At 41.0% G+C, this 21,941-nt stretch overlaps 1 protein-coding gene across 5 annotated transcripts in view; it reads left to right on the top strand.

Annotated features, from left to right (window-relative positions):
* The window catches only part of MCOLN2 (mucolipin 2), a 22,415-nt gene extending 859 nt beyond the window's left edge, over positions 1-21,556 (top strand). For 2 of the 5 annotated variants that reach the window (XM_014938901.1, XM_014938900.1), the window contains exons 2-14: positions 2,972-3,131; positions 6,146-6,319; positions 9,961-10,105; positions 10,691-10,778; positions 10,929-11,025; positions 11,475-11,574; positions 12,202-12,317; positions 13,844-13,993; positions 15,330-15,431; positions 15,544-15,666; positions 17,919-18,125; positions 19,572-19,687; positions 20,994-21,556. In XM_014938901.1, the coding sequence (XP_014794387.1) occupies positions 2,972-3,131; positions 6,146-6,319; positions 9,961-10,105; positions 10,691-10,778; positions 10,929-11,025; positions 11,475-11,574; positions 12,202-12,317; positions 13,844-13,993; positions 15,330-15,431; positions 15,544-15,666; positions 17,919-18,125; positions 19,572-19,687; positions 20,994-21,030 (1,615 nt within the window). In that variant the 3' untranslated portion in view covers positions 21,031-21,556. Of the gene's footprint in view, positions 1-74; positions 135-1,517; positions 1,541-2,001; positions 2,143-2,971; positions 3,132-6,145; positions 6,320-9,960; positions 10,106-10,690; positions 10,779-10,928; positions 11,026-11,474; positions 11,575-12,201; positions 12,318-13,843; positions 13,994-15,329; positions 15,432-15,543; positions 15,667-17,918; positions 18,126-19,571; positions 19,688-20,993 lie in introns of those variants that run through there. The other 3 variants (XM_014938905.1, XM_014938906.1, XM_014938902.1) reach the window with 3 other exon arrangements.
* The last annotated feature ends 385 nt before the right edge of the window (positions 21,557-21,941 follow it).

The raw sequence follows: 21,941 nt of genomic DNA, 5'->3' as shown, positions 1-21,941 counted from the left end.
AGGGGGAGGGCGGGGGCGGCGGGTCCCCGCCGGGGGGGAGCGCCCCGGCTATCGCGCCCCGCAGGGCCCGGGCGGCGGGTCAGCGAACAGACGGAGGGTTGCTCCGAGCTGGGAGTTTCATCTTTCTGCGTGAGGTAGGTCCTGTCCGCCGCCTCCTCCGGGGGTGTCCTGCCCTGCTCGTCAGCCCGTACCGAGCCTCCCGGCGGCGGGGCGCTTCGTGTCTGCCCCCCGCTCCAGCCGCCCCGGGTGGCGGGAGCTCTTGCGGCTCCTCCCGCAGCAGCTTAGCCAGGGGTGATGTTGGCAGGTCTGTAAAATACCTTCTTTTTTTCCCCCTCCTCCCCCCGCCTCGGTTTCTTAGCGGTCGCCCCCCCGAGCAGCGCTGGGCGATGCCCTCCTCTGGGCCAGCTGGGGACTTGGAAGGCGAGGCTGGGCTTGTGTAGAGCTCAACTCGGTCATTTCCCCCCAGCACCGCATCTGTCTCCTGAATACCTCAAGATGTAGAGTTCTAGATAAATGTTCCTGATAAGGAACTCTGATGGACACTGTTAATGTTGCTCCTGTACTGAATTACTTTTTTTTTGAAAAGGGAACCTGTGCTCTATAGCTTTTTAGCCACTTGATTCAATGGCACTTTCTCTGCTTGGTGAAGAGCTACCTATTAAAACCATATTTTATAACTAGGTAGTTGTAAATGGTAGTCGTTCCTGTTGAAACCTGTTTCTTGACTAGAATATTGAGCTTTAATAGAAAACATGACCCAAAGAATGTATTGTCCTATCAGAAATAGCATTGCAACGGTGGCTGTAGTAATGCAGCTTTTAGAATTTAATTAGTAGCAGTTTTTACTTGTGATACACAGCACTTAATGACGCTTAGAATGCATTTAAACATGCATAGTAATGTTAGTCTTCATTCACAAAACTTGCTTGTATCATTGCTTTGCAAAACATGCTATAGAAACTTATTAAGTGGTGTTAATTACACTGCTGTGTCTGAACTGAATTGTTCCACTACTCTGTCTTGAGTTAGGTATTTTGCTTGGATTATTTTTAGATTATTAGGATAATAAATTTTTGGTACAACTAGATGGTTTGTTTTAAATGTGGAAGACAAAGCCCGACGGTGATACAGGCTTGAATCTCATCTTTTCCTCTAAAGCTGAAAAAGTGTGTTGCTTTCCTTGGCTGAATTTTCTGCTGACAATTTTTACAGCTAATTAACAAGAAGATAAAGGCATCAGTGAAAATAATCCCTAGCCAGTGGAGTTAAGTGAGGGTTCTGTAAAAGTGAAAGTATTATCATTAGTCAACATTAAGTTTTTGGAATAGCTGTAAGGGCTTGAAAGACAACTAGGGATTGAATATCAAAGGAGATAGTGTTGGTTATAAAGTTTGCTGATTGGTTTTTTGTTTTTTTAAGATCTGTCACATCTCACATGCTTTTACTGGAAGCTTAGAGAAGGATTTTTGCCGAAGTCTTGGAGTGGTTCTTTTGTCATACCTTCACGCTTCAAATTTTGTCCAGATTCAGTTTAAACCTGGTCAGTTTCCTCTTTCTTTCCCACCTACTCCTGTGACTTTTACTTGGGGTTAGGTCTTCTTCAGTGTGTACCCACACAAATGCTGCTGCCCATTCGAGAGAAGCTGGTGCAGGAATAGCGACGTCTTTGGGTGTCAGTGCAGGATTGAAGTATGTATGAAACTGTTTCCTTAGACAATACTCACAGTATAATTATCATATGCTTTTCTGTCAGATCTGCTTAAATTTTTCATAGTTTTTATATCTCAAACATGATTAAAACTAGTCCAGTGTGTTTTTATTATAAATCTAAATAGGGATGTACTCCATAGTTTCTTTTTTAAAAAAAAATCTTTCCTGTGTTTTGGTCTCTCAAAACCAAAACCTCCCATCATCTTCATGAATGATTGATTTAAGGCTGTGTAATAAAGATGACCTTTGAGCTTCTAATGTTAAAGTACATGTTTTGGTTTTTTCACTTCCTCTTACGGGGAAACACCACAGTGTCTACTTTACTGTGTTTTTTGACTCACATTTCTCTTCTTGAGAGATAGCTGGTTCTAGCAAATCAAATGTGCTTTGCTGTCTACAGTTTGGGCTTAAATACCTGCACACTTCAGACAGGTAAGGACAAATGAAGGAAGAATGCATCTGAAAACTTTGTTATCCTTTATAAAATTCAGAACAGAGGGAGTAAGTTTCTGGATGGTGAATGGGACTGATAATCAGCTTATGTAGCCAGTTTCATATATGATTCCTCTACCTTAACGCATAGACAGAGGGAAAAAAATTACAAGTTTTTTTCTGATCTTTGTATGAAGTAGAAAAGTTCTGATAATTACGGTACTGGAAAAACAGGGTTAAAAAGATTAGGAGAAGGGGAAAGTTTTCAGTGTTCCATTCAGTTGAGAGGGAGAAACTTAGAGTGATTTAAGACACCTATAACAACAGTCCTCTGTGCTTGTTCCTCTGATTTTTACATGCCTGGATATTTAAATAAATAAATGCCCAGGAGTTTTGCCCTTAAAGCTGCATGTTCATAACAGAAGCATGCTGTGAAGCCTGCTCTGGTTGTTCAGTCTTTAAGACACCTTTTCTGGTGGTAGAATGTGGGATATTTGGAGAAATGTGTTAACAGTGGCCTCTCTTTATTTGAAATATTTAGTTTTAAGAAAGAGATAAATGTAGAGGTGTTGTTAGTATTACAGGTCCTCTTACTTATTGCCTATTTCCTGAGAAATAGTTGTGTAAATGTTGTGTTTTGATGATCTAGTGTGATTGAATGGTTTTTAATGATGTGATCATAGGGAAATCTTTCTTGTATTTAGCCGTAAAACAGACAACTGTTACAGAACTTTTATGTCATGTGGTGATTTGAGGTGAAACTGCAATAAGAGGAAATTGTCTGCTGAAGTGTTCTGTGTATTTCTAATTAACATATTATTTATGGCAGAAATATGATGGCTCAGTCAGATTTAGATCTAAAAGAGACGGCTCTGAAAGAGGATTTGAAGTTTTACTTCATGAACCCATGTGAAAAATACAGAGCAAGACGTCAAATACCGTGGAAACTGACTTTGCAGATTTTGAAGATAATTATGGTTACTACACAGGTAATCCTTCCTCTGTTTTCACTCTTTGTAGCAGTAATGTGCAGGAGAAGCAGGTCTGTGGTTCTGAGCCTTTGCCATTCTGGAGTGTTTGTTACTGACTTGAACTTCCTGCTTCAGTCCAAAAAGAAGGAAAAAAAAAATACTATGAAAGGTGTGTCACAGGGGAAGAATAATATAAACTAAATTACAAAAGATTTATGGGCAGTATTTCAGCAGGTATTTTGTTGTTTTTAAGATAACACTTCAGAGCAAATCACTCTTCCTACTAAATCTGACACTGTCTTCAGGCTTGCTGTCACAGTACTGCTCTATCTTCTGCTTCACAGATTATAGTTTCACTGGACTCTTTCAAAAGTGAGAGTTCCTGAAACCTAATTGCTAAGTTGAAATGTACATGTTTGATGTGAAAATGCCATGGTCTTTGGTGATGATGGGAATGACTGGGCTACAGGGATCAGGCGTGCCCCTTGCTTCTGTCACTAAATGAGGCATTTCGAGTAGTTGGGTACCTAGGTGGGTAGAGGGAAAGAAAATGGTGTTTTGAAACTGCACTGGTATGACAGCGTAGTTGATTATTTTACAGTTTGCTAAGAAATAGTGACTGGGAGGTTCAGGGGAAAAAAAAAAGGGACACATGTAGAAGTAGAAATTACTTTTCCGGACCTTTGAAATGCAGGATCCTGACACCTGATGCTTTGCAAGAACAGCTAAATATACAATTCCTAAAAACATGCTGAGTCGCGGGATTTCAGGTTTGTGCTTGACTTGCCCACTAGAATGAAGCGTAACCCCAGCTTACATGACCCTGTGTCCTGTTGGCTGCTCTGGCTCTTTGTCTCCCCGTTGGCAGGACACAGCGGGCTCTGGTCTGGGCTCTGCTGCTGCTGTGCTGGGGTCCTGATGGGCTCTGTCTGTGGGCAGGAGCAGGGTGCCATGGTTCGTCTTGTCTGGGCACGACTATAAGCTTTTTACACTAGTGCTGGCTCCACGGTGACCCATAGGGACAGAGCTGCTGAGAACAGGGGGTGTATTAAGGTGTGGAGGGGATGGGCAGTGTGAGCTTGCTGTAAGCTAAGAGGAAATGGTTGCCCCATCTTTCTTCACTGGCAGCTGCGACTCAGACATGGGTTATCGCCCTCTCTTCGAACACAGGGCAGTTAACCTTTGCGTGCGAGTAATGAGACGAAGTACAACTTCACATGGCTCTGAAAAGGTTCAGTACTTTCAATCTACTCTAATTTACTGACTTAAATTCTTGGGGGAATCACTGAGCATGTAATTACTCTGCTGTGCCAGTCTCCCACTAGCCTTTGTGAGCAGAAGGGGTGCTCTGCTGCTGGGCTTTCAAAGGCCACAAGATTTTTCTGGGTTGCTGCTTAAGATGTTTCTTGTCAGCCCTGGGTCTTACTCAAATGCCAGGCAGGTAGTTGGCAAGAAAAGGAAAATAGAGTTTTTGAAAGAAAATGTGTTGCTGCTCTGCAACAAGGTCTCAAACATGAGCTAATAGTAAATAGGAAAGTTCAAGAAGCATCTCTGTATTTCAGACTAAGGGCATGACCCTTAGAGGACAATCTAGGAATAAGTTAAGCTGCCTTCTAGTTGCTTCTGCCTGATGCCAGCCTGTTAGCCATGACACTTGTTGCAGCCTCTTCAGCATGGTGCAGCAGCTGGGGTATCTGTGGCTGAAAAGCAGAAGAGGCTTCTGTCTCTGTGTGGGGAATAAGTTTTACTGTGCTGAAATCCCCTAGGGAGCCCCCCAGGGAAACCCTGATGAGTGTGTCTCATTTCCCTGTATTGCAGCTGGAAGATCCCTGACATTTTAGTGATACTAACTAGAGTGCTACACTTTTATTTGTAGCACTTGGTTAGTGATTATTTTTTTTTTGCAGACAAATGAAAATATAAATAGTTGATTTAAAACTTGACTGAAAATGAAGGTTGAGTTCTTAATCTGAAGACTGTCTATACCAGGCAGAGCTGATATCTCATTTCTCTGTCCTGGCTGTGACTTTGCTGTACAACCAAACAGCCTTGCGTGAAGTCGCCCTGCTGCATGTATTCTGTCAGCCTGGCCCAGAACTGAACAATTACAGTCTAGGACAAAAGATGAAACATTCCAGTGAAGGGGGGAAAAAATAGGTGTGCTTTCCAGTTTCCATTGTTAGTGGAGCCTGCCTATTTGCTTTGGGGGGTTTCTGATTTCACAGTTCTTTTGCTTGCCTTTTCTCATTCTTGCTTCTTCCCTGTTTCTACCAGTTTCTTGTGGGGCTTGGAAACTCCATGCAGTTATGAGACAGTTTCACATTTGCTGTCAGTAAGCAGTTTAAAACTAGGATGAAGAGTTAGCTATTTGGGGCCTGGGGCATCCTGCTGCTACTATGTTTGTGAAGAAGCTCTTGCTGGTTGATTTCATCTTCCAGGCTCCATGGTGGCAGTGGAAATGGAAGCATCCATGTGGTAGGGCAACACAAATCCTAAGGGATAATGCTGCTGCTGCTTCTTTTTATAGCCTCCTTAACCAGCACCTGGGTCAGGCAGGTGATGCCTTTTGTTGCTGTGGGGTCTCACACAGGTTTGCTCTGATCCTGTGCCATGCCAGAGGTAGGATGAAGCTGCTGGAATTTGTCCCATAGCAAAGCAGGGCATCTTTGGAGTAGCAGGCTGTGGTGTTAGGTTAGCTCTTCTGCCATTTGTATCCTTAACAAAAGTTTTCGTAAATTCCAGTTAGAGGTGTTGGTCCAGGATGTGTGAAAGTTGGCTGTGATTGAGCTATCTGTTTAGTTGCTGCAGTCTAAGTTTTAGAATCAGTAAAAGACACTTATTTCTGTTTCTCTTACCTTGAATATGGTAACCTTGACTTTAATGGTGTTATTGCATTAGTTAATTGTTGTAGCAGGCTTACAGCACCAGACACCTTTCTGTTTTGTATTTATTGTAATTCAAAGCTGTTTCCAAAACACCGCAACTTGACAATTGTTCAAACTTTGAATTTATTTTTTTTTTCTTCTTGTCAGCTTATCCTTTTTGGTTTGAGTAATCAGTTGGTGGTTTCATTCAAAGAAGAAAACACTGTTGCTTTTAAACACCTATTCCTGAAAGGCTATTCTGGAGTTGATGAAGATGACTACAGCTGCAGTATATATACACAACAGGATGCTTATGATAGCATTTTTTATGTTATTAATCAGGTAAGTGTGCTTGTTTATAATGAACGTTGTTAAAGCTGAAGCTATAGCTATAAACTTCCGCTAAGGTTCTGTTTTTCTGTCTCCATTCTTGGATTTCACTTTTGATATTTCAGTGAATAGGTTTAGGTGTTGTGTCCTGAATTTTGTGTGTAGATGTCTGCATTTTTGTCTTTTGGAGATGAATCTAAGCCAAAATTTTACTCAGTGTCTGTGTAGTACTGAAATCCAGAAAGTTTGAAAAATCGGTCATCTTGCATGAACTGGAAGCTTTGTTTAGGTCTTACTTTGAAGAGCTATGGGCCTGGATATACCTATGTGTGGTATTCAAAAAATTTGTGCTTACAGCTATGCTGAATTGCAGCTTTGTAGTGAGTGCTGGAGGCCTCAAAATGGGGAATATGGTACTTCCAGGAATGCAGGGGTGCTCACTCTGGTGAGGGATGGTATTTTAAAGAACAGTCCCTTTACAATCGTGGAAGGAAAATTAATGAATCAAGGATGAAAATTCAGTGAATATTTTTGTATTTAGTATTAATACATTCAGAAATCATGAGATGAAAGAGTGTGTGTGTTTGGCAAATGAAATGTCTCTTGTGTTTGGGGATGATGATAAGCCCAGAAGTGGTGCTGATGGGATGAATGGGAAGTGGCTTTAAACCACCTTTCACTTTCCCTGACCTTGGAACACCGATCCCACCTCTTGTTGCAAAGCAGTGTTGCCTGCCATCAGTTATGCCCAGCAGGCATCTGGGAGTTGACGTGTGGGAAGGCTTTACCTCCTTCTTAAACATGCACTCATGTGAGGGCTTACTGCTCCTTGGCCATCTCCTCTAAGCTATAGCAGAGCCATCAACAGATCAAATATGTTGTCTCTGCTGTACTGAACAAGGCGAAGACTCTGTCTCCTGATATGTTAAATGAGTGTTGAGTAGTTTTCTCAATCTTCCTTTGAACTCTCAATGTTGCTACCATTTCTTCTGTAAATTGTGCTGCTTTTTCTTTCCTTGCTTGCTTTGTCTCACTTTCCTTCTTTTGTAGGCGCTAAGGCCGAGGTGAAGTCCAGATAGAAGACAATAGAGAGATAATAGCTTTATAGCCTCAAGAATGAGCCAATGTGTGATACAGGCACCAGAAAAAGGTCTCTTCAAAAGATGTCTATGTTGCATAAATGTAGACATATCCTTTAAGGAGATTAAACTTGTGTAGTCTGGGATCTTCAATGTCGTATGGAGTTCCTGAGGCTCTTTTATCACATGTAAGACTGGAAAATGTGTGCTTCCAGCTGAACATTATGACTGGTGTTGCTTTTTTGAGTTGGTGGTTTGTTTTTTAAAGGATGCCTTCTAGGAAGAGCCAAGCCAGGTGACTCCTAAGCTAAAAACAAAGCTTTTTTATTTTGAGACATAGGTTTTGGTGTTTTGTTTTGAGTTTTAATTTTAAATGTGTGGTGGTGGGGAGAGGTACAGGGGTGGAACAAGCGGAAGGGAATGATATTACAGAAGCTGGTAATAGTGCACAACAAAACTGGAGTTGTAAAAACTGATTTTTAGGCTTTGTGTAATGTACCACTGGGATATTTTCACATTTTGGGGGGGTGGGGGAGGAGAGGAGGAACAACCAAACCAAACCCAACAAACCATGAGCAAAAAACCCTAAACATACTTTTCCACTTGGAAGAGCACACAGCTTTTCCTTACTCCTCTCCTGGGTCCAATTTGGGAGCTTATTTTACAAAGAAGCCATGTGGGGTTGTTACACTTGTACCCTGCCTCGTGGCAGAGTCTGTAAGACCAGTATGATCTGCTGGCTGCTCTGTCTGAGGCTGCTTGGAGGTGTATAAGTGGGAATTTTGCTTTTACTGTTTCCTGGTGTTGTTTGAAAGTGGCATGTGAGTAACCCAGAACCGCGTGTTACGCTGTCAGGAGGGCAGAGCCTGAAAGCACACGTGGGTGGTCGGCTGTTAGATGCAATGGTCTGGAGATGTCACAACTCACCATCTCTCTGAGGACTAATTATTGTTTCCACTCACTTGACCTGCCTGAGTCAGACTTGGCTTCCTTAGTTTACTGTGAGTTCAGATAATGTTCTGAGAGGGTGCAGAGGCCGTGCTTTTCTCGCTGGCTGTCTAAACTTGCAAGCTCAGTTGTGAGGACTTGAAACACCACTGCAAGACAGAGCTTAGGATGGAAATGTGGTAGCTTCTGTTGAAGTTCCTTTTGGCTATGGAGCTTGTGGTTGTCAGTGACTGCTAGGATTTTGTGCTGCACAAGATGAGCTAGAGGCCATAATGCCTGTAGGAAGGAGGAAACAGGGTGGCACTGAATGATGCATAAGAAAAAAACCCATGTGTAAGGGGAAATATGTCTAATCTGTATCAAAGCCATCTGAACAGATTTTTTATAAGGAATGGGAAACCTTGTCTGACTTCCCATGTTTGTTTGCTTCAGGCCTCCTGGGAAGCTAAGTGCTTCTTCCAGAGCAGGCCGGTGCTATACGTGGCCCCGAGCTTTTTCGCTAGGTGAGGTAATGCTAAAAACTAATGAATTACTAGATGTTTATGCTGTCATTCTCAAAGGGCCATGGGTCTATCTGGCTTCTCCTGAAGACTGTTAGCTGGTGCTAAGCTGAGCTGGCAGACAGCTGCCTTCACGGTTAGTCATTGATCTCCTCAGCTGTTGAGGAGCCAAGAACCATAGGGAGAGCTGTGCCCCAGGGGTTTGCCTTGCTTATGCAGGACTGAAGGTGAGGTTCCAGGGATGAGAGGATATATTTTGCTTCCAGCAGACCCAGAGGAACTGTGGAAGGCAAGTCAGGAGAGGATTGGCCTTGCATGGAGTTCTTTGGTGGTGCTCAGGGCTGATCCATGTGTGGGCAACGCTTTGCTTGTCTCAGCTTTATTCCCTTCCACTTCTAGTCCTTGTTTTCAAGCATACCTTACATATGAAGAGGGTGACGTGCACTGTATTTAGAGTAAGCGGGAAAAGAAAGTATCTTCCTCACAGGCATGTTTTCAGTTGCTTCTGTGCTTGTGTAAAGCAGGCAGGTTAAATTACTTTTGGAGGCTGCCCAAGCTCTGCGTATGTTCCTTGGTTGCTGGTTACATGGCAAACGCGTGGCTTCCCTCTTCTGTAGTCACACAGGGAGCAGCTTTGGGTTTGTTCTTGGGGTGGATTTGATAAGAACTGACTTGGATTGTACATAAAGCAATGAGGTTTCAAGTAGTGTGAAAACTGGCACCTTCATGAGATAAATATGTAAGATATCCCTGGAGTGTGTGTGTGGTTCGTAGCAATACTGCATTGAAGTCAGTGCCAGGCATCTAATTAACAGCTGTCTGCTAACTTGCTGTCTGGCACATGGTAATGACTTGCGGACAGCGCAGTAGGTACAGGAGTCCCAGTCACCACGTCACCCAAATGCTAATTGGCACTAATTAGTGGCTAGCAGCCCTCTTAATTTCTAGTGAGAGATCCATTCTCAATTTACAGACTCTATGTGAAAGTAAATATTTTTTGGTTTCTTTTTTTCTTGAAGTAAAAAGCTATATTGATACACTTGACTTTGAGATTGCAAATTATTATCTAATGCAAAAAAAGACTACTATCTCTGTAATTTCTGCTTCTGTTTTATTTTTAAACCAGTACAAGCAATTAAAGAACATATCCCTGGGGACACTTGGTTATGAACATGAAGGGTCAGGTTTAAAAATCTGTAAACAACAGTACAAGAAAGGCACGATGCTTCCTTCCAATGATACACTGAACATTGATGTTTCTACTGAAACAGGTAAGGTACTATTGTATTAAAAATCTCTAGCTGTGGAGAATTTACATTCTAATGTTAAATCAGTGAAGTTTAAAACCAGTAGCTTTTTGTGTGCCAATCATAGGAAAATTAATTAAATTTAACAGGCAAATTAATATTTGCCTATTTCCCTCTTGGTTTGTAGTACCTGTTTAGAAATGACAACTGTGTAGACTATAACAAGCTCTTTTCAACTGCTGTGATTAGTGGGCTATGGGTGGGCTTTGTGTTAGTTTTTTGTTTAGGTTGTGGGGATTTTTTTAATGTCCACCCCCCCCGCCTCCATACAGAATTCTCAAATACAGAATTCTGGATGCTGGTCTGTTTGTACATGCAGTGGGTGGGTGTCCTTACCACCTCTCAGAGCTGAGGCCTTGATGCCAGCCTCTTTGGATTCGCTACATGAACTTTCTTCTGATCTCACTAGCTGGATCGATCTATGGATAGATTTGCTCAAAATTAACATTTTGCCTGATTAGGACTTGTCATTCAACCTGATTATCTCAGTTTTATGCTGTTTTCTATGTGAAGTTTTTAAGATGACAGCTTTTCCTCTTCTCCTCCCAGAATGTATCTTTTTTAAGCCACAGGAGCTAGCTGGTAAGAAGGCTGAAATGAAGCTGAACTCCTCTTTTTTCAATCTTGAATTTTACAGGTAAAGCAGTGATGGGGATTTTTTTTTTTAATTTTTAACTTGTCCTTTCATATGAATATGGTGGGTTCTGAGTTGTGCAGTTTCTTTGCTTTGTGTATTTGTGTATTGTTGTGTGTATATACATATTTATACACTTTTTAAAACACACAGGCTTATACAGGTTGAAATCTCCTTCAAGCTGAAAGGCATTGCTCTACAGACAATCCATGCCCGTGAATTGCCTGACTGCTATGCATTTCAAAATACTGTAAGTGAATATGGGGTATGGCACTGTATATTTAATAAGAGCTTAAGCTAAGGGGTTGTCATCATCCATATATTTAAACCACAAGGGAAAAGCAATTGAGCATGTCATGGCCCTTACCACTCCTTCCCAGAGGTTGCTGGAACAGTATTGCCATGGAACAATATTATTTTGTTTCATGTTCCAGCTGGTGACTTCATAACCTGAGAAGGGGATAAGTAATTGTTATTCTTCTAAAGGTTAAACTTGAAGTTTGGCTTCTTGGAAGACTGTTTTTTGTGCTTTGCATGACATGTTCTCAATTTATGTCTACATCAACACTTACGGTGACAGCTTTCTTAAGCTTACCTGACCAACAAATATTAGTGCATATTATGTCAAAGCAACTACCAAGCTTTTTCATGAAATTAAATTTAGTTAGTCTTGTTTCTGATACACTCTTGTGTTTCCAGATAACTTTCAATAATAGAGCCCACAGTGGAAAAATCAAAATCTATTTTGATAGTGACACAGATATACAAGAATGTAAAGACTGGCACATATTTGGCTCTGGTAAGTATGGTGCGTATATATTTGCCTGATAGCAGCGTTACATGTCTCCTCCTGTAATTTCCCCTGCTCTATAACAGTCTGTCTAGCAAGACATTCCCCATCCTGTTCATCAATTGATATGAGTAAGCCAAGGAAACACCTGATGTGGGGTCACATGATGGCTTGTAAACCTGTCACTGAAAAAAAATACACTACAGAAAGTCAAACAATTTTCTGATTGTTGTGGAATGAGAAATGAGGTGGGATTTCTTGTTTGGTTTTAATTTAATAATATTGATGTGGACCAAAGTCTTCATTTCTTTTACCCTGTGTAGTTGATACTTGTGGAGTGCATACGGACAGATGAACTTTTAGTGCAAATAGGAGATGCTTGTATTAATGTAACCATTTTTGGTTTTATTTTTAAGAACTTAAATGTGCTTTTCATTCTTGTGGCCCAAACTCCACAGTTGTCTTGATGTAATTCTCTAGTGAGCTGGGCTCAAGACATAATTGCAGAAAGACTATTTCATATAACACATCTTTTTATTTATGGGGTGCGAATGTTTAAATGCAAAATACGAGACACCTTGTATCAGTTTGTGCTCAGAGAGATGTGAAAAGACTAACTCTACTTCCTCTTTACAGTTCTCCAGAAGAACACACAGTACATTCTAGTCTTTGATGGATTTGTCATTTTAAGTTGCGTTGCTTCTCTCATCCTCTGCACACGATCCATTGTTCTTGCCTTGAGACTACAAAAAGTAAGTGCAGAGCTCGTAATCTCAGCGCTTACTTTGTCTCCCTCTTCTTTGCTGCTAGTCTTGTCAAGTGATATGATTTGAAATACTGGGTAGTGTACCCTTTGCAGGATGTTGCTCTCTTACTGTATCCCTAGAAAGACTGTGTAGATGTCTGAGGAACAGTTGATAGCTGAGTGGGTTTTCACTTGTACTTGTGTAGTGCTGTAATACAAAGTATTTTGTTGTATCTCTCGAGGGCAAAAGAAGATTTTTTTTTTTTTTTTTTTTTTTTTTTTGGGTTTTTTTTTTTTTTAGTGCTGTAATACAAAGTATTTTGTTGTATCTCTCGAGGGCAAAAGAAGATTTTTTTTTTTTTTTTTTTTTTTTGTCTAGGACTTAATTTTGTTCAGGATTTTACACAAAAAAACTTTTGAGTCTTTGTGTTGCTAACAGCCAACACATCCTGCACCTTCAGAACATGACTTCTTCCTTCCCTAGCTTCAGAGTAGAATTCCCATAGAGGTCTTGTCACAAATTAGTGCTTTAATGAACATCCCTCAAAGGCAGCTCTAACTGGAGAAAAGATAAAGCATAGCCTATAGTCTAACTCTGGGTTTTTTGGTCTTTCTGGGGCTGGAAATGCCCATTTTCCATTCTTTCCTTCTTCTTCCACAATCTCTGATCACCATCTGCTCTCACCTTCGCCCCTGCTCGTTCTCCTGTGCAGACTGAGAGTAGCCCTGCCTGACCTCACCTCCAGCTGCTTGCAGAGCCTCTTGTAAGCACACTTGGCTCTCCTGGTCCAAATACTGGTGCAGAAAGACAAGCTGGGCCCTGAGATGTGCCAGCTTATAACCATGATACAAACTTAGCAAGAATGTGGCTTATGGGAGTTGGAAAAAGAGTTCAGGACAGGTATGATAAGAAAGCACAAATACTTGTTTATCTTGTTCAATATATCCTTTTTGTAGCTTGTAAAGAAGACACGGCTGAAGACATATTTAGCAAAGCTTGTAAAGAAGACACGGCTGAAGACATATTCAGTCTTGTCAAACTGCTGTCAGGAATAGGGACAACAGCATTTATTTATGAGCAAAAAGAGCAAGTGAAAGCAGATGGGCAGTGTTGGGTGTGGAAAGTGTTATTGTTGGCTCTGTTGGAGATGAGAGCTCTTGCCTTGTAGTTGTATTTGAGTTATTAATTATCTTTTTCACTCCTTTAGTTGGGTGGCCTTGCTGTGTTGGAGGTGGATAGAAACTTTTGTGAAGGGATCTAAAAAGAGGATAACAAGCCATGGTTAGGCTGGTGAGGATTGGTTATGAAGTCAGCTGTTCCGTATGAAATCTGATTCTCACTGGCCTAAATCAATCTTAATTTTTTTCCTATTTATTTCTGTTGCTGCTGAGAATGGCTGGAATAATAGCTTAAAACTCAATACTAAGGAAAAGGGGGTATGCGAAACTTGAGCATTGCTATTCTACTGGGGCATCTGCACTTATTTTTCATCTAAGGGGCCTGTAACGAAATAGCTAAATGCTTGTCAACAGAGATTTGTGAACTTCTTCTTGGAGAAATACAAGCGTCATGTCTGTCATGCTGATCGCCTGGAGTTCATAAATGGATGGTATGTCCTGGTAATTATCAGTGATGTGATGACAATCATTGGATCAATCCTAAAAATGGAAATAAAAGCCAAGGTGAGAGTTTAATACTTCAGATAAAATACTAGCCTTGTTATAATGACGTGTCACCTGGGGACGAACGTGAGCTGTTATAGTCACTAGTCATGTTTACTTTTGCTAGTTCTTATTTCTTCACTTGCTAGAGCCAAACTGATAACTGGTTTCAGTCCCTTTTCCCCAAAGTCTTTCATTAAGACCATGTAAGCTATTTAAACATTTTATTTCCAGAGTGCTAAATCACCTAATCCTTGGTATAGGACCCGTGGGCAGACAGTTCCGAACAAAAAAAACCCCAACTTGGGGTGTGTAATGTCTGTAGGTAGTAGTAGTAGTACACATTGTACAGGGAAACCAAGAGTCATTGCTTGGATAAAACAGGGGTCCGGGTGACTTGTGGGACTAGAAACATGGCTGCTACAGCTTGCTTTGCTGGCCTGTCCAAACTACAGGCATGGCACAGTGACTAGTGTCACTTGCTAGTCCTTGACCTCCCAGTCTGGGCTTGCTGAAATCAATGACTTTTGTCCAGCTGGCAGCTCTTCAGGCTTTTTTTTTTTTAGTTTGTTTGGTTTGGGTTTGGGGTTTTTTTATTCAATAATGCTGTGTGTCAACAATTCATATGTTCACAAAACTTTGTGTTCTGGGAAAAAAAAGGGTAGGTAGTGTGCTGCTCCTGCTTCACGTGGACTGAGGCTCAAAGGGCAGACGCCCAGATTGGCCTGCAGAGGAAGCACTTGAACCTCCAGCTGTATGGCAAGATGGGGGATTGAGGATAGGAAATCTTAAGCTAGATGGATGTCTTGTGCTTATTGCAACCAATTGTAGCCTTCTAAAGTAAAATACAAGTAGAATTTGTTATCAACTTTACTGGTAGTAAAAATTACATTCAGGCTCTGAACAGCTGGCAACCTGTTCAGAGATGTAAATGCATGTAGCACGGAAAGGACTGTAGTCCTGAGGCTCAATTTTCATTTAAATGATGGCTCATGCTTTCCTGAATAGCAATTGAGAGCTTGTTTGCCTAACAGTAGCATATATTAACCTTCTTTTTAAACAAAAACTTGGAAATTTTCAATGTGACTTTAAAACTGTGTTATAACTGAGGTAAAGGCTTTAGTTCTTCATGCAAAACTGCAATGATATCAGCACTAGATTTGCAGCACTATTGCGTTTGGGTGATCTCACTAAATAACTGCAGTTCGCTTTGGTCTGATTTTTGTGATGTAGCAACATCCTTTCGGTATTGGACTGCTCTGCTTTGTTTGTTTGAACTGCTGGAACTTGAATAGCTGTCAAGCTGACATGCCTACTGCTTTGTAACTTGACCACCTGCTCTGTTTGGATCCCTCAGAACCTCACAAGTTACGACGTCTGCAGCATTTTGCTTGGGACATCAACTCTATTTGTCTGGGTTGGAGTCATCAGATACCTGGGATATTTTCAAAACTACAATGTAAGGCAGGAATCAAATATTCAAAAATTAAACCATGTATTTGTCACTCTTACTTGGGTCTCACTAACTTGTGTTTTTTTCCCCTTTTCCTTTCTTCCACCCTGATGTGTAGGTGCTCATTTTGACCATGCAGGCATCACTGCCCAAAGTGCTAAGGTTTTGTTGTTGTGCTGGGATGATTTATCTTGGCTATACTTTCTGTGGTTGGATTGTCCTTGGACCTTACCATGAAAAGGTATGTACTTATTTTCTGATATGATGATGTGTGAATATCTGTGTGTGTGTAATTCCTAGTTATAACAACAAAAATAGGTCTTACATTCATGTTTTTTGCTTAAAAGCTGTAGCATGAAGAACAGGGGGAGTGTTTCTCCTTCCACGTGTAGCTACTGCTGCCTGCTCTATTTAGCAAAATAACTGTATTCTTGCTTGAACTCAATGTAATCTCAACCACAAGGCTGTGTTTGTGATGAGTGGATGGTTTATCCAGGCAATGTCTGCCTGGGGACTGGAGGCAAATAGGTTTATTATCTCTTTTGCCCTCTTCTGGCAATCCCAGCTCATTTCGGTTAGAGGCACTAGTTCATCACCATTTCTGGGAATCTCCTTGACTCTGACTTTGTTTTTCCAAATTTCTCCTGTGCCATGTAACTTTGGCTCCTAAGTCTTGACTCATAAATGGGTGGATGAATGATTCTCCTGTTTACTTTGCTCCTGTGTGGGGGACTTTTTGTTTGTTTTATTCATGGGTTGGTTTTTTAATTATTTTAAGGTCAATATTGAAGTGTGTGCCTGGTATGTTGTCTTGTCTGAAACTTGGGTACAGCAGTAGGGGTTTGTATATTCCAAAACAGAAGCAAAAACAACTGCAAAGCTTGTTTGGTTTTTTTTTCTTGGCAGATGCTCTATGTGACAGTTTGAAAAAAAGGCAGATTCCTGTTGTGATAAATTCTAGATATCCATTAATCAGTAACAAACGTATGGATTTCATTCTCTATTTCTGGTTACACACAGTATATATGTGTTGTATCAGAGACATACGCTGCAGTGCTTGCTTCAGTTTCTTGCACCCCAGAGCTCAGATTCCTCTAACATAATGTAATTCTCTCCTTTGAGAAATGTAGGTATTCAGTCTGCGTACATTTTAAGTTGATGACAACACGTTTCTCTGTGGGCTGCTGGATGCTGTGGGATCCTTAGTCATACTAGAGACTCAATTGTTTATAAGAGGCACAGCATAAATACTGCTGTAACTTCCCTGCAGCAAGTAGAAAAGGAGAAAAAGGAAGTGTCGTCAATAACATGCTTATCTGTGAAAATGTTACCTCTTGCTAAATGTCGCAGATCGATGTCAAGGAAAGCAACTGTAGTTGTTTGGGGTGGTTCTGTTTCCGACAGTTCCCCAGTACCCCGCTGGGAGGCAGTGTGGCACCGCGCAGAGCTGGCGGAGCCGGGGGCCGGCATCTCAGGCTTTAAAAATAAGTGAAAATAATAATAACAAGCCATAGGTAAGACCAGACCTGCTGTTCCTGTGCAACAGTATGTTCTCCTTACAAGCATATGCCTCTTGACATCTTGTTTTCAATATAGGACCGCAATTCAGGTGAGCGCAGTCATGTCACTTCATTGATAGTAGCTACATTAAAATATAGTGCATCAATTCATCTTGTCCAGTAAGGGGTAGTTATTTAAATTTTATTTAATTTTAATTTATATTTAAATCCAGTTATTTGGAGGGGCAGATGGAGGCAGGGAAAGGTGTTTGCTTAGCTGTTGAAGGGCATGTTTTGTCTTGGGGAAACGGAGTTAGGAATTTAAGAGAATGTCCTTGAAATGAAACCACGATTTTGTTCAGGGTGTGCTATAGCTTGTACCTACAGCTCAGTTTTCTGAATGACGGATAGATGATGTTATCGCAAGACAAATCTAATTTAGACCATTTGAGCTCTGAAGGCTATACGCTATCTCTAACTTCTTAATACACTATTGATTAATTACCCATACTCCAGTAATGCTGCAGAGCTGGGAAACCAGAGGATGTAGATTGTGTTCCCAGCATACTGCCACTGATTTACTGTATAGATTCTGTGAAATCACTTTGTCTACGTGCTTTGGCAAACAGCATGACATTTTCCTGCAGGTCTAAAATAGCTTAAAATTCAGTAACTTAAACTTTCTGTGATGGTCAGTTACTGGCTGGTTTTGCCTGTTGAGCATCACAAGTTTATTTCTTCATAATAAATCTTCGTCTTTGTGATGTCAATGTATAATCCTTAGCCAAGATTATATTTCTACATGGTTCTGTTACTGAAGTGTGCAGGAAAGAAAGCATGGTAGCATTTGATTGCCTGCGTTGCCTCTTTTTCTCCTGCTATGAGTAAAACTAAAATAAAAAACTCTACTTTTGTTTTTTAATACCATTTTTCACTTTCCCTCTAATCTGGATGATTCAGGTTCTATTAATAACTTGTACTTATTATTATCTAGTTTGAAGATCTGAACACAGTGGCAGAGTGTCTGTTTTCTTTGGTCAACGGTGATGATATGTTTGCAACATTTGCTCAAATCCAGCAGAAGAGCACACTGGTGTGGGTGTTTAGTCGGCTGTATCTGTACTCCTTCATCAGTCTGTTTATATACATGATCCTCAGCCTTTTTATTGCACTCATTACCGATTCCTACGACACCATAAAGGTAAAACATTAGTTTTCTATTATGGTTCTAATCAGTTTTGTATTCATTCTTGTTCATCACTCAACACCATACTATATAGCATTAATTATGCTGACTGCTGAGGCTGTAATAATCTTTTCACTTAGTCTGTGGTGAAATTGGGAGGATGACTGGGTAGTCATCCAAGTGACTAAGCAATAAAAATTGGGAGGATGACTGGGTAGTCATCCAAATGACTAAGCAATAATTGGTTTGGAAAAACATCCTAAGTTCCTGTCTTGCATTTTCTGCTGCTTAACCTGCTTTCGACAACATAACAGCTAATGGAAACGTCAGTGGAAAGTAATTGAAGGATGAGTGGAAAGAGTAAATTTTTAAGTCTAGTTAACATAGAGCTGGATAAGCCTCGTTTGGAGTGAATGGTTCTTCTCATGGCACCAGAAGCTGAGGAGGAAGGCTTTGCTGGCATCCCAGAGAATATCCCCTTGGCAGGAATGTGGCAAGGATGAAGCTGGTAACTTTAAACTCATTTAGGTGTCCAGGCTTGCTTAATGTGCTGCTTGGAAATGCGTGGTTGAAAGGAAACATGTTCCAAAAGACCCACTACTTGTTCAAGTTAAAATTGCACCATCTGTGTCTGGTATAAACTGGCTGAGAGCGAAACACAGTTCTTGTCCTCCAGTGCTCTCCCCCCTTTGTGCTCCTGGCAGCTGCTGTAACCAGTGGGAAGACAACGTGGATCATACTCTTTAGTTCTTATCCTTTTCTTGTCTTGGTGTCAGATAAACAGGCCAGCAGAGTAAGGCTAGTCTGGCATGAACCACAGCTTCCAGACTGAGCAAGAGCTCCACTTTCTAAGCCTCTCAAAATACAACTTAACTGTCTGTGCTTCTGAGTTTATTGGCGGTCTGACCTGTGAAATAGCGTTTTACTGCTACTCTTCTCTCCGAGCGCTTCAGGTGGATCAATGGGGATCTGTTTTAGTGTGCTGAACTGGTGTTCTGCAGAGCACTTCCTCAGCATGGCAATGCTGAATATCCACATTTAGGCCCCTTCAAATGCAGCGTTGGGGTTCCTAGGGAAAAGGAGCCCACAGCAGCTCTGGGGTTCCTAGGGAAAAGGAGCCCACAGCACTCTCAGTGAGCACAGCAGCTGATGTGAACAAGGGAGAATAAATGCCAGTACGACTTGAGATCACTTGCTTGGTCTTATGGACATCAAACAAAATGTGAAAGAACCTGTAAACAGCATTATTTTTGTCACTCCTATCTTGCTCTGTTCCACCAGGTACACATGTGGTGGTTAAGAGAACAGTATGCTTTTTTTTTTTTTTTCCTTCCTACTGCAATATACTGAACAAATGAACCAAATTGTCCAGTTTTGGCTATCGCACTCTATAGGAAATCTTAGAACATTTCATGACCAGCAACTTCTCATGTGTTGTAAATAAAATGATTTCTTTTTCAGAAATACCAACAAAGTGGGTTTCCAGTAACAGATCTACATGAATTTCTAAAAGACGCCGGCAGTGTTGGTTACAGAAAAGAACAGACTTCCATGCCATTCATCTGCTGCTGTAGGAGGTTAGTAGGGTGTTTTTAATGAATGTTTTTCTCAGAAGTACACCAGTCAGCTTCTTGCTGCAAAGTGTTGTTTCACAAATGCTGGAGCATCCAGAATTCAGGCCGTGGAATATTTGGACTCTGTTATTCCTCTTGTGCTTTACTTGGTGTTAGATCTTTAGTCTGCTGATGGTGCAGTACCAACAATTCTGAGCTTAAATGTATTAAGTGTTTCTCATATGATACCTGCCATGCAGACCTGGTGGAAGTTGATGGGAGGACTGCAGAGTATAATGTGGAACTGCCAAGGAGTCAAAGTCTGTGCTGCTTAGGGTTTTGCAGGTCTTCTGTTTCTAAATAGCTTTTCCACTAGGCTGGAAGTAGTAGCAGAAAGCAAGAGAATGTGATTCAGCCAGGGACCAGTACTTAATCCAAAGCTGTGCTCTGTGTGTGAGGCAGACTGGTTCAGTGTCAGCTGTCAGAATATTGGAAACACACTTGTAAATGTCTGGTTGCTACCAAACTCAAGCTTTTGGAGATCCTAGCAGTGATTCTTTTTAAGCTGGTGTTGGTGAGATATCAGCATCTCACCTGGTGCTTGCTGGTCTGGAAGCCTATTCTTTGAATACTGTTTCTGAGGAAACCTAGCACACCTCTGAATCCCTAATTGAGAGAGGAGGGGTCTTGTCACTGTGCTTAGACAGTCTAAGAGAATTCATGCTTGTCCACAGGATGGTCATGGACACTGTGCAAGTCAGGCTGTAGGAGAAGGAATAGAGCTGAATGTTACATTCAGCTGTACCAGTGTTACACTGGTATAACAAATCCTATTTTAGGACTTGTCTACTTACATACTGAGGCTTTTGTGAAATGCAGCATTATATTTTTGGTGTACTCTCGCAGAGGGAAACCTTGTAGGCAAAAAGGAGCAAGTGAGATGATGATGATGGGCAGGTATCCCAGTGGTTGCTGTGGACACTGGCCTAGTGTGTGAGGACTCTGGCCAGGTACAGCTTCAGGTTTCACATCCAAGTCATTTGCAGGATAAGAGACCCTTGTCTGCTTGGCCATAATGAATATGCTTTACTGTAGTACACTGCAGAGTGCATTGTGAGCAGAAGCCAGGTAGCTAGAGTGCAAATCTGGAGCTTTTGCTACTATCACACTTTCTTCTGGATTATCCCAGTGTGGGTGCTGGGAGCTGTATGCTAAAATAGGAGAGCACAGAGCAGAAGGATCAAAGCTCAGCTTGGTTTGTATAGGTAAATGCTTCCTATTGCATTTCTTACTGATTGAAAATTGTGATTTATTTTTTTTTCTTTTGCAGACAAGAGAGTGATGACAACTTGATACTTATTAATTGATGATGACATACTGAAATTCACCACTAATATGCAAAGAGAGCATAGCTGTATGGAGATGAAAAATTCTCCAAATTGCAATGAAACTGACTGTCTGGACCTGCCTTGTTGTGAACAGACTAATCCTACCTATTAAGGTGTTGGGGGAAGAAAAGCTGCTGATGTGACATCAGATGGCTGACCAGGAGGGGAGCCCAGAAGTGACGTCTGGAGGAGAGCTGGAGAAGAACTCTGTATTCTTGCCCCATATTCTGTCACATTAAAGAAGGCTGATCCTTGAGCAGTGTCCATGGGACCTCTGTTTGCTGTTCACCTCTAGGAGGAAGGAAAGTGGCCCTGAACCAACTGTTGTTGTAAATAAGAAAAAGAATTCTATGAAAACAATTTTTTTAAAAAAAAACCTTCCGTGTTAAAAAGTATTAAATAAAAGTCAAGGAGAAGGGAGGAGCTTTTCACTTAAAGTGTTGCATTCAGCCTGTAATTTCTACTTGGCACAATTCATTTCCTGAAATAAATTTATGTAAAACTACAAAGCTGTACAAAAGTGCAAAATAATTGCTGTTCTCCCTGTTGTATATCATTTTAACACAAGCCAGCTATAGATCACAGTCTTTTCTTCAACAGCTTTACTGAAAACAAAAACAGTTTCTTTTTTTTTGGCTGCGAGTCTTTTCTGTTATACCCACAGTGTTTGATGTGTGCTATGTTCAAATTAAACTCAGTTCTTAGTACTTTAGCTATAGGTAATACACTTTTTTTTTTTTTCCATGGTTGGAGTCTTCCATGGCATGCATCATGTGAAGGAAGATGAAAAGATTATTGCTTTTTTTTTTTTTTTTTTTTTTTTTTTTTTGTCTCCTTCCTCCTCTCCCTTTTTAATTTATTGCTGGCTTCCGGATGCATGAACAATGTTT

This window comes from Calidris pugnax, unplaced genomic scaffold (assembly GCF_001431845.1).
Source record: "Calidris pugnax isolate Ruff unplaced genomic scaffold, ASM143184v1 scaffold18, whole genome shotgun sequence".
In the NCBI taxonomy this organism is placed as follows: domain Eukaryota; kingdom Metazoa; phylum Chordata; class Aves; order Charadriiformes; family Scolopacidae; genus Calidris; species Calidris pugnax.
Note: the sequence above shows the minus strand (reverse complement) of the source record. Positions and strands in the feature narration are given on the sequence as shown.